General features: G+C 38.6%; 1 protein-coding gene across 1 annotated transcript in view; it reads left to right on the top strand.

Annotated features, from left to right (window-relative positions):
• The window catches only part of LOC132362763 (ELKS/Rab6-interacting/CAST family member 1-like), a 128,126-nt gene that overhangs the window by 59,894 nt on the left and 54,482 nt on the right, over window positions 1-13,750 (top strand). The window contains 1 exon segment of the mRNA XM_059917737.1: window positions 1,879-2,046. Coding sequence (XP_059773720.1) covers window positions 1,879-2,046 — 168 coding nt within the window.

Below are 13,750 nucleotides of genomic sequence, written 5' to 3'. Positions count from 1 at the left end.
CCAAAAGCCAGCAAATAACAAGTGCTGGTGAGTCTGTGGTCTGTGGAGAAAAGGGAATCCTTGTGCACTGTTGGTAGGAATGTAAGTTGGTGCAGCCACTATGGAAAACAGTATGGAGATTCCTCAAAAAATTAAAAGTAGAACTGCTGTATGATCGAGCAGTTCACTCTGGGGTATTTATCTGAAGAAAACAAAAACACTAATTATAAGAGACACATACACCCCTATGTTCATTACAGCATTAATGAACCAAGATATGGAAGCAACCTAAGTGTCCATCAGTGGATGAATGGATAAAGAAGATGTTGTCTGTGTATGTGTATATTATTATTCAGCCATGAGAAAGAAGGAAATCCTACTGTTTGTGACAACATGGATGGGCCTTGAGGACATTATGCTAATAAGTGAAGTAAGCCAGACAGAGAAAGCCAAATACTGTGTGATTTCGCGTCTATGTGGGATCTTAAAAAGCCAATGAACAAACATAGCAAAACTGAAACAGAATTATAGATATAGAGAACAAACAGGTAGTTGCCAGAGGAGAGGAGGATGGGGAGAGGAAAGAAATAGGTGAGGGAGATTAAGAGGGACAAACTTCCAGTTACAAAAGTAAATGAGTCAAGGGGATGAAATGTACAGTGTGGGGAATACAGTCAGTAACTATGGAATATTATTGTGTGGTGACGTATTGTAATAGACTTTTTGAAATGTATAGTAAAATCAACTTACACTGCTGTGTTTCAGGAAGTAACATAGGGCTGTAGGTCAGTTATACTTGAAAAACAAACAGAACAAGAGACCAGATATGTGGTTACCAGAGGTGAGGAATCAGGGGAGGGGAGATTGGATGAAGACAGTCAAAAGGTACAAACGTCCAGATATCAGGTAAATAAGTACTGGGGTGCGGTGCACAACAGGATAAAGATAATCAGCTCGGCTGTGTGTTGTATGTGAAAGTCCTTAAGGGAGAAAATCCTAAGAGTTCTCGTCATGAGGAAAAGGTTGTTTTCTATTTCTTTAATTTTGTATCTGTATGAGACAATGGATGTTCATAAAACTTACTGTGATAATCACTTCATGACGGATGGAAGTCAAATAATTATGCTGTACACTTTCAACTTACACAGTGCCGTATGTCAGTTGTATCTCAAAACTGGAAGAAAACATAAGTACTTATATTAGATTTCTAATTATTTTAAAGTTATATCTAATGGGTGGTATGAAACTTTGGTGATAAAGGTACCTGGATACCAAGCTTTAGCTGACTAGTCTTGAGATCTGAAAGTAGACCTTGCTTTGCCTTACAGATCTCTAAGTGCATTATGGGATTGTCAGCTGCAGCTAGATTGTATTCTCTGATACAGCAAGTGTCATGTTTGGTGACGCTTACGGTTTTCTTTCTACTTTTAGATTTTCTAAAGCAGTGTAGCATCACTTGGGAACTTGTTAGAAATATTGATTCTTGAGCCCCAACCCTGCCAAATTAGAAACTGGTGGCTTGGCCTGGCATTCTGTTTAAATCCTCCAAATGATTCTAAATTTGAGAAACATAATAGATTATACCACTTTTATAGAAGTAGCAAAGCTCAACTCAACCCCTTTATATAAATTCTCCAATTTTGTCCCCTTTATTCAGATCTGTTTATTTTGATTACACCGTAATTTAACGGATGTAAATGTTATTTTATCATGGAAGTGCTCACAAAATTTTAGGGTTTCATTTCTAAATAGTCACAGTTGTATTTAGAGTGGTATTTTATTTGATTCTAATGAAAGTTTACTCTAAAAGTATCATTTAGGCAACTGTACACATCTATTTGGAAGGAATTACGTTCCTTTCTTTTCAGTTAATCATTTGTAAAAATGTTATATTCTTAGGTGGATGCTCTGCGGTTGCGTTTGGAAGAGAAGGAAACCATGCTGAATAAGAAGACAAAACAAATCCAGGACATGGCTGAGGAGAAGGGGACACAAGCTGGAGAGATCCATGACCTCAAGGACATGCTGGATGTGAAGGAGCGGAAAGTTAATGTCCTTCAGAAGAAGGTGAGGTGCAGGTGTTCTGAGCCCAGGGTCCCGCATCAGACCCACGTCCTCATTCCTGCCACTGAGTTGTACCTAAGTGCTATCAGAGTTTCTCTCTCATTCCTCTGTTTATATTTTTGCAGGTCGTAATTGAAACCATTGCTGCAGGAGGTAGATTGTGAAAACTGTTCTGTATATTCAGTTTTTAAACTTGCGAAGTAAACACTGTTTGGTATCTTCAGTAGTATTTTCCATGCTACTGTCTCTGAAAAGTGCCTTGTAAATTGCCAGAGTATTTGCATTGGCATTCTTCTACCTCTCCTAATCTTCTGTCTTGTATGGCAACTGTAGGGCCATGAATTAGTGTAGTACGTGGGCCGGGATTCTTGCAAGACTGCAATTTTGAATAGAAACACATGCTACTGTAATGACATCTAATCTACATATGTCAAGGAAAGGAAGACTTTCTTTCCTATTTTACCTTAATCATAACTGGAAAGAGGCTAACACTGTAATAAATAAGGGAAGTACCAATAATTGTCTTCCCCTCCCCCTTTTAGCTAAATTAAAGGGTACCTTTGAGATAATAGTTACAGTAGACACTGGTATTTATTGTTCTTCTCCACTGAGGGGATAGATCAGAAATATTTGACATTGTCCCAGTTTATTTTTAACCTCTAACAATAGCCCAGGAATAAAACTCTCTTCACTAAACCTCAAATTCAGCTTTTCTTTTGTGTACAGAGGACCATGTTCAATATTTGTCCTCTGTTAATTTGGTTTTCATTTGCTTTCAATGAGTAAACATAAAAATTTGATCACTCTAGATGGGTGACTGTAGTATCTTGTTAGTGGATGCTACTTTGCTTTACATTTTTATACATATGTTCTTCTCACCTTACCCCCAACTGCTCACTTCCCCTTACCCGTTTCTTGTATACGCTTCCAGGCACAGTTTACATATACACAGGCAAATACGTATTCTCTTTTTTTCTGTTTACCTCTTTCTGTGTTCTTCCATAAACATTTTATGCATAATCCATATAAAGCAAAAATGTTTCTCTAAACACAAATGTTACCATTCCTTTATTTCCCTTTCCTTTCCTTTCCTTTTTTCCCATTAATATATTTTGAAACTTCTTCCGGGGCTTCTTCATTGTTACCAACAGCACCTGTGTGGATGTGCTACGGTTTATTACAAGGTTTCCACTGATGGACAGTCTGCTTAAAGTTTCTGCTGTTATGTAAAATGATGCTGCATTTTAAAAATGTGCATATTTAGTTTATTCATATGTGAAGTATATTTCTAGGTAAATTACTTAAAGTAGAATTGCTGGGTGAAAGGATATGCATTTGTAATGTTGGTGGATTTTGCCAAGTCACAAGTACATTGGTTAGAACCCAAAGGTTGTTTCAAACTAATGCATGTCTTATTTTTAACTAGATAAACATTAAAAAAAGTTTTTAATAACTGTGAACAGGGGTTTGAAGTTAGAAATAATGCCTCATTATCCTGGAATAATCATAGTTTGTAAAAATAGAGTGGCAGCACTTATGTTAGCCACTTTATATCTGTAATGTTGTTTAATCCTTGCAACTTTTTGGGCGTGGAGTTTAGATCTTGATTGCTCTGTTATAATCAGTGGCTAAATTTTTAGGCCATGACACATAATAAGAAATATATGTTACATTCATCTGTGTCAACGTATAGTATACATGCTTAGAGGTACAGCTAAAACAAAATTTTCACAAAATATACTCTGAACTATCTTCTCCCATTTCTTAAAGGAAATAGAAAAATGTTAGTCCCAATCCATTAAGTTATTTCAGTACTCACTAATAAAACACTTTTATACCTTGGTATCCATTCTCCCATGCTCCCCTTTCCCGCCCCCAAAACAAAAACAAGCCCCAAACCAACAAAGTCCGAGACATATTACATCATAAGGGAGGTTCAAATTTGTACAAATTTGTTTAGCTAAAAAAGTGGTAGCTTCAGGTTTTGTCACAAGGTTGGTCTTATTCCAAAATGCAGCTTTTCCCATGACAACAACTTTCCTGTTGGGAGAATTAGTAGTGTGTGTTCAAGCTTTTTGACACTACAGGACATCATACAAATATGACGTGTATTATGCTTTGTCTAGTCTCTTTGCCTTTCGCTGTGGAGGGCCAGTGGAGTAGGCTCTAGAGGGCCGGTAATTGTGCTCTTTTTAGTACACTAGCTGCCTCACTAATTTGTCATGTTATAGACTTTGATTTGTCTTAAAACAGTTATCAAATAGGTAGCACAGGTACTTTCAAAACTGGTTTAGATTATTATTGCTTCTTTTAAGATAATGCCTCTATACCTGTCATTTTCAGTGCTTAGAGCCTTCAGTGCTTTCTGCCTACTTATTTTGTTGTAGAAGTTGCTGTACTAACATCATTAGACTCAACGTTCGTGATGTGTTTCCTGGACCATTGTTTGCTGATAAAATAGAAATAGCTTTAATTTTTGGATCGGCATAAAATAAACCAGAAAACACAGTAAGTTTAGAGGCAGTTAAAGGTTCTCAAGAGAGCTATAGTTATTTTTATTATGGCTTTCCTTTCTTGAGGTGCAAACATCCCCTTGCTCCAGGATTCTATGAGCAAGCTTGATTTTCAGGTGGTTGACAGAGGGGAGCTGGCTGAGTGCGAGACTGGGGGTTGAGGGAGTAGAGTGAACTCTGATGAGCTGGGCTGTGGTGATATGGTGGCTTCCGGAGGCCGTATGAAAGGTGATGAGCCGCACGGACAGGATGTAGAAGGCACCATCTGTGGAGTAGATCATGTAGGAGATCTGGGAGAAGAGCGACAGGATGGAGATGAAATGGCCCAGACAGTGGTGACTGTGGAGGCCGCATATCTGGCGTTTATTGTACTATAGGATGTTGGTGATGGCCAGTACACGTCCACAGCAGTGATGCAGAGATGCACACAGCACGTGATTCCAGAAGACAGCCAGATGTCACATAGGATTTGGCCAAAGTTCCAGGTGTGGGTGATGGTATATGTGATGCAGATGGCTATGACCAAGATGAAAGCCAAGAGATTGGTCTTGGCCAGGGAGCCAGTGAGATAGTTGGCTGGCGTGTGGAGCTTCCTGGTAAGGAAGACGGTGAGAAGCACAAAGGCTTTGGTGAAGACTTTGGTCCATGTGGTGATGGAAAGGACCTCAGCAAGAGAGATCTTGAGTTCCTGGAAGGTCCCAGATCCCAAGCCTCTGGGGCTTCTGCAGCATTCAGGATCTGTTAGAGGCCCCCAGGAAGAGGCCTTCTGCCGACGGGTTTGGAGGGGGCATTCTAGGTGGCTCTCTCCGTACTCATAGCTCCTTCTTCCACAGTTGTCTTCCCCACAGAACAAGGGCGTCCTTCCATTTCACACTGGAGGGCGACACTTATCACATGAACAGACACAGTGAAAAGACCCCAGGTCTTACTTGTATTAAGAACACAGAGGTGACTCAGCTGTAATCAAAGATTGTTCTAACTCAGACGAATCCCAAGGTTTCTCACTCTTCTGGAACTCTGGTAGACACATGCTGAATTTGTTAGATAATCATCAGGTTACCCACCAGTGTGGACAGAGCTCTGCAGGTCTTGCTTTTGGCCTTTGGGCTCTTTCCAAAGGCTTGAGGCTCTTACTGTTTGGTGATGTATTCAGAATTTCCCCCACTCTTTTCTATTTTGAGAAGACTCTGGATTTCAGGTTGTCTCCTGGGAACTTTTAAAGCTAGAGCACCAGCCGATTAAGAGAAGCAGTTCAGTCAACAGCCCACAGTTTTCCCAGATTAATCTTGACACATAATGAGGTACTTGTTTTGGTTCCTTTTCCACCGATCATTTCTGAGCCGGGAGAGAGAAATGTTCCAGTTCCCAAGACTTGGAGAATGCGTGAGTGCGGAGAACACAAACAAATGGCTCGCTGTGAGCTCCCCAAGAGGAGCACGGGGTCAGCAGCCCCTCCCTGGCCACACGAGTGCTGTGTTTGCTGTGGTGCGGCCCTTCCCCCTTCCTCCTTGCTTGTCACCTGGTTTTGTCCCACCTTAACTACAACCCCCAGCCGAGCACCTTCCGCTGGGCTCTTCCCTTCCCTATGCCTTTGAGATACCCCCTATTGCCTTCTTGTTGTTGTTGTTAAATTAACAGACTTTATTTTTAGGGCATTTTCCCATTTACTCCCTGCCCACAGTTTCCCGTTATTAACATCTTGCATTGGTGTGGTACATGTGTTAAAATTGATGAACCGATATTGGTACATTATTATTAACTAAAGCCTGTAGCTTACAGTAGGTTTCACTCTTTGTCTTGTACAGTTCTGTGGGTTTTGCTGAATGTATAATGACATGAATCCACCATTACAGCGTCATACAGAGTATCTTCACTGCCCTAAAGATCTCTGTGTCCTACCATTCATCGCTCTCCCAGCTCGCTACCACGGATGTTTTTACTGTTTACAGTTTTGCCTTTTCCAGAATGTCATGTATTTGGAATCATACAGTATGCACCCTTTCCAGGACTTATTTCTTTTACTTACTATATGCATTTAAAATTCCTCCATTTCATTTCATGGCTTAATAACTCACTTCTTTTTATCGCTGAATAATATTCTGCTGTCTGATGTACTGTAGTTTGTTTATGTAATTACCTGCAGAAGGACATCTTGGTTGCTTCCAATTTTTATCAATTATGAATGAAGCTGCTATAAACATTCCCATACAGGTTTTTGTGTGGGCACAAGTTTTTAACTCATTTGGGTAAATACCTAGGAGCATGATGGCTGGATATATGGTTAGACTATGTTTAGCTTGTAGAAACTTCCCCTATATTGCTTTTTGTTTGTTCGTTTGTTTTTGACTGCGTCAGGTCTTAGTTGCAGCATATGGGATCTTTCGTTGCGGCGCACAAGCTTTTCGTTGCGGCGCGCGGGCTTCTCTCTAGTTGTGGCATGTGGGTTTTCTCTCCCTAGTTGTGGCGCATGGGCTCCAGAGCGCATGGGCTCTGTAGTTTGCAGCACACGGGCTCTCTAGTTGAGGCACGTGGGCTTAGTTGCCCCGTGGCATGTGGGATCTTATTCCCCCGACCAGGGATCGAACCCATGTCCCCTGCACTGGAAGGCGGATTCTTAACCAGTGGACCACCGGGAAAGTCCCTATATTGCTTTTTAATTGGGAACTTTGAAACACATGAGCTTTGCAAAACGTGTTATACACTTGAGTATTCTTTTTTTTTCTTGGTCAATGTGTATTAATGTTTTGGCTTGCTGTAAATCCCTGGGTTATTCCCACTGTAGGTTGTTGCTGTAACTTTGCTACTCACTTCTAGTGTGCCCACAATTATTTTTTTAATAGAAAAAATAATTCTGAAGTATACTTTGGGGGAGAGTGTTGTACAATCATTGTAAAAGTTTAGCCTCTGAAACTTTTTTTGTCTAATTTTTATGCAGAATGTAGAATCACTAGTATATTTGAAATATATTTGTTTTGAAATATTTGAAATATTGAGTAAATGTACTCAACTGTTTTAAAATCTAGATTTTAATGCACTAAGAAGGGGGTCAAAGGGTGCAAACTTGCAGTTATAAAATAATTAAGTCCTGGTGATGTTATGTATGGCATGGTGACTAAATATAGTTAACAGTACTGTACTGCATGTTTGAAAGTTGCTAAGAGAGTAGATCTTAGAAGTTCTCATCACAGGAAAAGAAATTTCATAACTATATATGGTAACAGATGTTAACTAGACTTACTTGTGGTGATATTTTGCAGTATAAACAAATACTGAATCATTATGTTGTACACCTGAAACTACACAGTGTTACATGTCAGTTATACCTCAAGTAAAGAAAAGACACTAAGAAATGACAATGTGGATTAAAAAATTAGCTAGTTTTAAATTATGAAAGTAATATATGTTCAAGGTAAAAAAAAATTCAAAAGTACAAAAACATATGAAATGAACTTATCTTTTCTCATCCTTTGACCCTCTCAGTGCAGCTCCTTAGAGATGTAACTTGTTAATAATTATTTGTATACTCTTCTATAAAATATCTATGCATATATAGGCATACGTATGTTACACACCATTTTTAAAAAAAGACAAGTGGGATCATACTTTTTTATTCGTTTAAAAATAAACGTATTTTTGTGTCTTTTTATATGTAGCTTTATCTCATTGTTTTTAATGTCTGCTTGGTTTTCGGTGTCTTACTTGCACCATAATTAACTGATGTCCTATAGCTGTATAAGTAGATATTTATAGGGTTTTTTCTTGTTTATATATTTGATATAGTAGCATAACAATTAACGACTAAACATACCTCATTCATGAATTGATATTGTATGCATCTAAAAAAACTGATGGATGCCCAGTTCTCTAAAAAGCTTGTGCTTTTATATATTAAGATGAGTTTCTGCACAGCTTCATCAGACATTTGTTGCCAAACCTTTAAAAATTTCCAGTGACCTGGTAGATAATTTAAAAATACCTTCTTTCTTCCTTCCTTCCTTCCTCCCTCCCTCCTTCCCTCCCTCCCTCCCTCCCTTTCTTCCTCTCTCTCCGTGCCCCCATTTATTTATTTATTTATTTATTTATTTATTTTTGTATTTATTTATGGCTGCGTTGGGTCTTTGTTGCTGTGCGTGGGTTTTCTGTAGTTGCAGCGAGCAGGGGCTACTCTTCGTTGCGGTGCACAGGCTTCTCATTGCAGTGGCTTCTCTTGTTGCGGAGCACAGGCTCTAGGCACACAGGCTCAGTAGTTGTGGCTTGCGGGCTCTAGAGCGCAGGCTCAGTCGTTGTGGCACACAGGCTTAGTTGCTCCGCGGCATGTGGGATCTTCCCGGAACAGGGCTCGAACCCGTGTCCCCTGCATTGGCAGGTGGATTCTTAACCACTGCGCCACCAGGGAAGTTCCAAAAATATCTACTTTCTTGCTTAATATTTATTTAAATTTGAGTGCATGTTAAGCATTTTTTCATAGGGTTTTCTTCGTTTTGAAGCTACATATTCATGTCATTTCTACATTTTTCTATTAGATGGTTTATTTTTTTCCCTTATTGATTTATAGGGGTTCCCTAGTAAGTGAATTGGCCTCTTTCCTCATGTTTTACAAATATATTTTCTTGTTTGTCATTTTCTTTTTTACTTCCTTTATGGTATTTGTTTTAGAATTTATGTGTCAAATTTAGTTGTCCTTTCCTCTGTGTCCTCTCAATTTTCAGTCATGCTCAGAAAGTCCTTATGCCCACCACGGTTATTAAGTAATTCACGCATGCTTTCTTCTGGTACATTTAAAGTTTCTTTTTTCTTTATACCTGAAAATTGTTTTATAAAATTTATATATTGGCTTTAATGATTCAGCTTTTTCTTCTTCTATGTGGCCAGTCATCATTATAATATTTATTAAATAATCTACCTTTTTCCTCCTGATTTGAAATGCCAAAAATAAATTGTCGTTTAAATCTGGGCCTGTTTCTGGTCTGTTCCATTTATCTGCCTCTGTTTCTTTGACTGCTTTTTATGAAAAATACTTAGTTTGTTTATAATCCCCCTTCCTGATTTTTGTTGGTAAGCTTTGTTGTCTTTTGCTGAGTCCACAGTGCTTTTCATACTTACATTGTGTTGCTTTTTGAAGGGGAAACAGTCTTTTCTGTAATCGTGATTCATATTGTTTAGCCTTTATTTCTGTGTTTAAGTGAATTTAATGTTTACCACTGTTTGTAGCACCATGGCTTACCTGTTCCCAAGGTTTACATTTCATTTAATTCTTGGTTCCCCAAAAACTCCTTTGAACACTTTTTCAAGAGTGGTCCTGGCTGCTTGCTTGTTTGTTTGTTTTTAAAGTGTACCTTTTTATTTAAGATTTTTTTTTTTTTTTTTTGGATGTGGACCATTTTTAAAGTCTTTATTGAATTTGTTACAGTATTGCTTCTGTTTGATGTTTTGGTTTTTTGGCTGCGAGGCATGTGGGATTTTAGCTCCCTGACCAGGGATTGAACCTGTACCTCCTGCATTGGAAAGTATAGTCTTAACCACTGGACAGCCAGGGAAGTCCGCTGGGTGCTTGCTTGTTGACCATGCATTTATATTATCTTTTTACATTTTATAATTTAATTATTTGTGAGATTCAAAAAGCATAGAGAATAACATAATAAATAATGGTAATTACTCAACTTGGGAAGTAAAATTTCAAACAGAGTCAAAGTTCTTTGGCATGTCTTTTCTTGAGAGTATTCCCCTCCATTCTCTCGCAGAACTAAACGCTTGCTTTGGTGTTTATGCATGCACCCGTATCTTAGGTCAGGATGCATGTTTTCGTACAACCTGTGTATGTGTTAATAAAATTTATATAAGAGGAAATATACATGGCAAATAAATATGAAAAGTTATGTACCCTCACTGTAATCAGTGGAATGTAAAAGAAGACCAGATTAAGAAACCATTTTATACTTAGCATTGTAAGCTGTGTTCGCAAAAATTAAGAAGTCTGACAGTATCAGGTGTTGGTAAATGTGGCAACTGAATTTCTCACACAGTGCTGTTGGGTTTTTAAATGGGTACAACTATTTTGGAAAGCACTTACTAAACATAAGGGTACCCTGCCAGATACATATACTGTAGATGAACTCCAGGATGTATGTAAGAATGCTCATAGTAACCTTGTTTGGATTAAGGAAAAAACCAAAACAGAACTGAGGAAATACTTTGCAAGTGTTTATTGACAGAATGATTGAGTTAGTAAGTTGTGGTATAGTCACACAGTGGAATATATTATTCTTTTCGTTTTAGGGCAAGGGAATATTTAGGATAAAAATTCAGCAAAGTTATTTCTTCTGGAGGTAGGGAAGGGAAGAGGGTTGGGATAAGGAAGAATATATGAGTATCTTAAGTAGTTCAGGTAATTCTCATTCTTACGATGGGTAATGCGTTTGTGTGTAATTTAACATACTTCATAACATATAGATACATATTTATATTTGAAATATATTCAAAATACCTGGAGGCAGATTTACTTCTGTTTAATTTGCTGGTACATGGGTGCTTATTATATACTTTATATGTTTCCTTTTGTTTGAATATGAATAATAAAAATGCCTAGAAAAAACCTTCTCTGTACCTACATATCTATCTTCATTGAGAAAGAATTTTTCCTGTGTTTTACTTTAAATTCATTCCTAATTTTATAATTGTGAAATTAGAACCACCTTCCTCTAGAAATTTATGTGTATATTTTGAAACAATGTCTGATGCAGATGTAGAGTCTCATTTGATAAAGCCCAGCTGTTCGTTTGATGAAAATTTCCTACAAAGTCTGGCAAATGGATTTATTCAGCTTATGGTCAGATATGTCCAGTTAAGATGAATGAATGGCTTGGACAGTTTTGACCCTCTTTCCTTGAACCAGAATTTGGCTACTTATCGTATTTGCTGGTTAAGATTAGCTTGGGCCGTATTGAACAAGTGTAATCCTCCTTCAGCAGGATGATTTTTTAGATATCGGGAGCCTATATTTGACAGCCCCCAAATCTTATTTTCCTCGGTGAAATATTGCTGTTCCTCCCATTATTCTTACTTGCCCTGATTAATTTTTCTGATGGCAGTTGTTTTTCTACACTCATTTTTCCTCCATACTTGTACTCTTTGGAATTTTGGATCTAGTTGCAAGAGAGATGATTAGAAGGTGATTAATGTTCTGTTCTTGGCCCTCCCTGAAATGTGGTATTGGGAAAACTCACTAACCCTCAGTTTCCTCATCTGTAGACAGGGTATAATAGTTACTTTGGGGGGGTTGTGAAATGATGTAATGTGTATAAAAGCACCTTGGAACCCATGAAGTGTTATATACCATGCATATATTAATAGGTGTTAATATTGTTTGTTCTTTATTACATTTTACTTTGCTAAATTCAGCCAATGACTCTAATCTTTAAGAATCTTTTGAAACTTGATTTATTTAGTCTGTTTATCTCCTTCAGTTTTATGCCTTCAACCCTTATGAATATATTCTTTTTTTAAAAAAAGTAAATTTATTTATTTATTTTTGGCTGTGTTGGGTCTTTGTCGCTGTGCGTGGGCTTTCTCTAGTTGCGGCGAGCGGGGGCTACTCTTTGTTGCTGTGCACAGGCTTCTCATTGCGGTGGCTTCTCTTGTTGTGGAGCACGGGCTCTAGGCGCATGGGCTTCAGTAGTTGTGGTGTGCGGGCTTCAGTAGTTGCAGCACGCGGGCCCAGTAGTTGTGGCTCGCGGGCTCTAGAGCGCGGGCTCAGTAGTTGTGGCTCGCGGGCTCTAGAGCGCAGGCTCGGTAGTTGTGGCGCACAGGCTTAGTTGCTCCGCAGCATGTGGGATCTTCCCGGACCAGGGCTCAAACCCGTGTCCCCCTGCATTAGCAGGTGGATTCTTAACCACTGCGCCACTGGGGATGCCCATGAATATGTTCTTTATACGTCCATGTAGGTGATAAAATGTTGCATAGGCTCAGAAAAGACTTTTGTGGTATATTGTAAGAAAACTCTATCAGATTGATATGTCTATCCAAACAATTCGAAGACCTCCTTTTGTTGTCTGTAGGATTTTTTTTTTTTTTTTTTTTTTTTTTTGGTAATCCCAGTTTGTTTGCAGGTCTAATTTATTTTTTATTTTTAAAAAATTTTTATTTTATATTGGAGTATAGTTGATTTACAATGTTGTGTTAGTTTCAGGTGTACAGCAAAGTGATTCAATTATACATATATATGTAACTATTCTTTTTCAAGTTCTTTTCCCATTTCAGTTATTACCGAATATTGAGCAGAGTTCCCTGTGCTATACAGTACAGTTCCTTTGTAAATCCATTTTCTCCTCTGTTCTTCATCCAGAAGAAATCTGTCTTGAAAATCTGAGTCCATTGGACTCATTATCATTCTGTATAATTCCTTCTTAGAGTGATGTGAGCCACATGATGATGTTACACGATGGCCTAGCTTTCTAAGCAGTGTGTCTATTTCTATACACTGGAATCTTCTTGGCTTCTCTCCTTTCCCCCCTTACTGAGTGCATTGATAGTTGCACAGTCACTTTATGTTCTTGTGGGCGTCCCAGTCTTCCCAGGCGTCCTCAGCTGTCTCATTCATGCAGTCAGCATTGCCTTCTGCTGTGCACCTGGCACTGTGCTAAGTACACAGAGAGGATGGTTTCTGCTCTCAGAGTCTCAGAGTTGTAGCAGTTAAAGAAGTTACCATACAAATGGTGTACAGTGGGCACAAAGCAAGGCATTCCGGATTCGACCTTGTGTGAAAGGAGTCTAAGAGAAGTCTTAGCAGTCGAGTCTTGAAAGGTGTGTGAAAGTTTGCTAGGCAGATGGGGAAGGGGTAAGAGGTCCCAAGCTGAGAGAGCGGTATGAATGAAAAAGGGGAATAGTGTCCTTTCCAGAAGGTCACGCCCTGGAATTTCACCTCTGTACTTCATACATTGGTAATACGGATTCCTAAAAATTTCTGGTAGAGCTCTGTCTCTCAATGCCTTTTCTTTCTTACTATGATCTCTCCTATTACCTGGTCTCTGGGAAAATTATTCCCATTTCTTACATAATGCGAAGGTTTTCAGAGAATATACTCATCTTTATTGTCCTATTAGTTTATTTAGGAAACTGATAAATAGAATTCAGTTTTTCTTTCCCCTGGCCCTGAAGATTTTCCATCAGAAACTTTAGAAATTTACCTGCGGTGGTAT

Source organism: Balaenoptera ricei, chromosome 3, assembly GCF_028023285.1.
Source record: "Balaenoptera ricei isolate mBalRic1 chromosome 3, mBalRic1.hap2, whole genome shotgun sequence".
NCBI classification, from domain to species: Eukaryota; Metazoa; Chordata; class Mammalia; order Artiodactyla; family Balaenopteridae; genus Balaenoptera; species Balaenoptera ricei.
Note: the sequence above shows the minus strand (reverse complement) of the source record. Positions and strands in the feature narration are given on the sequence as shown.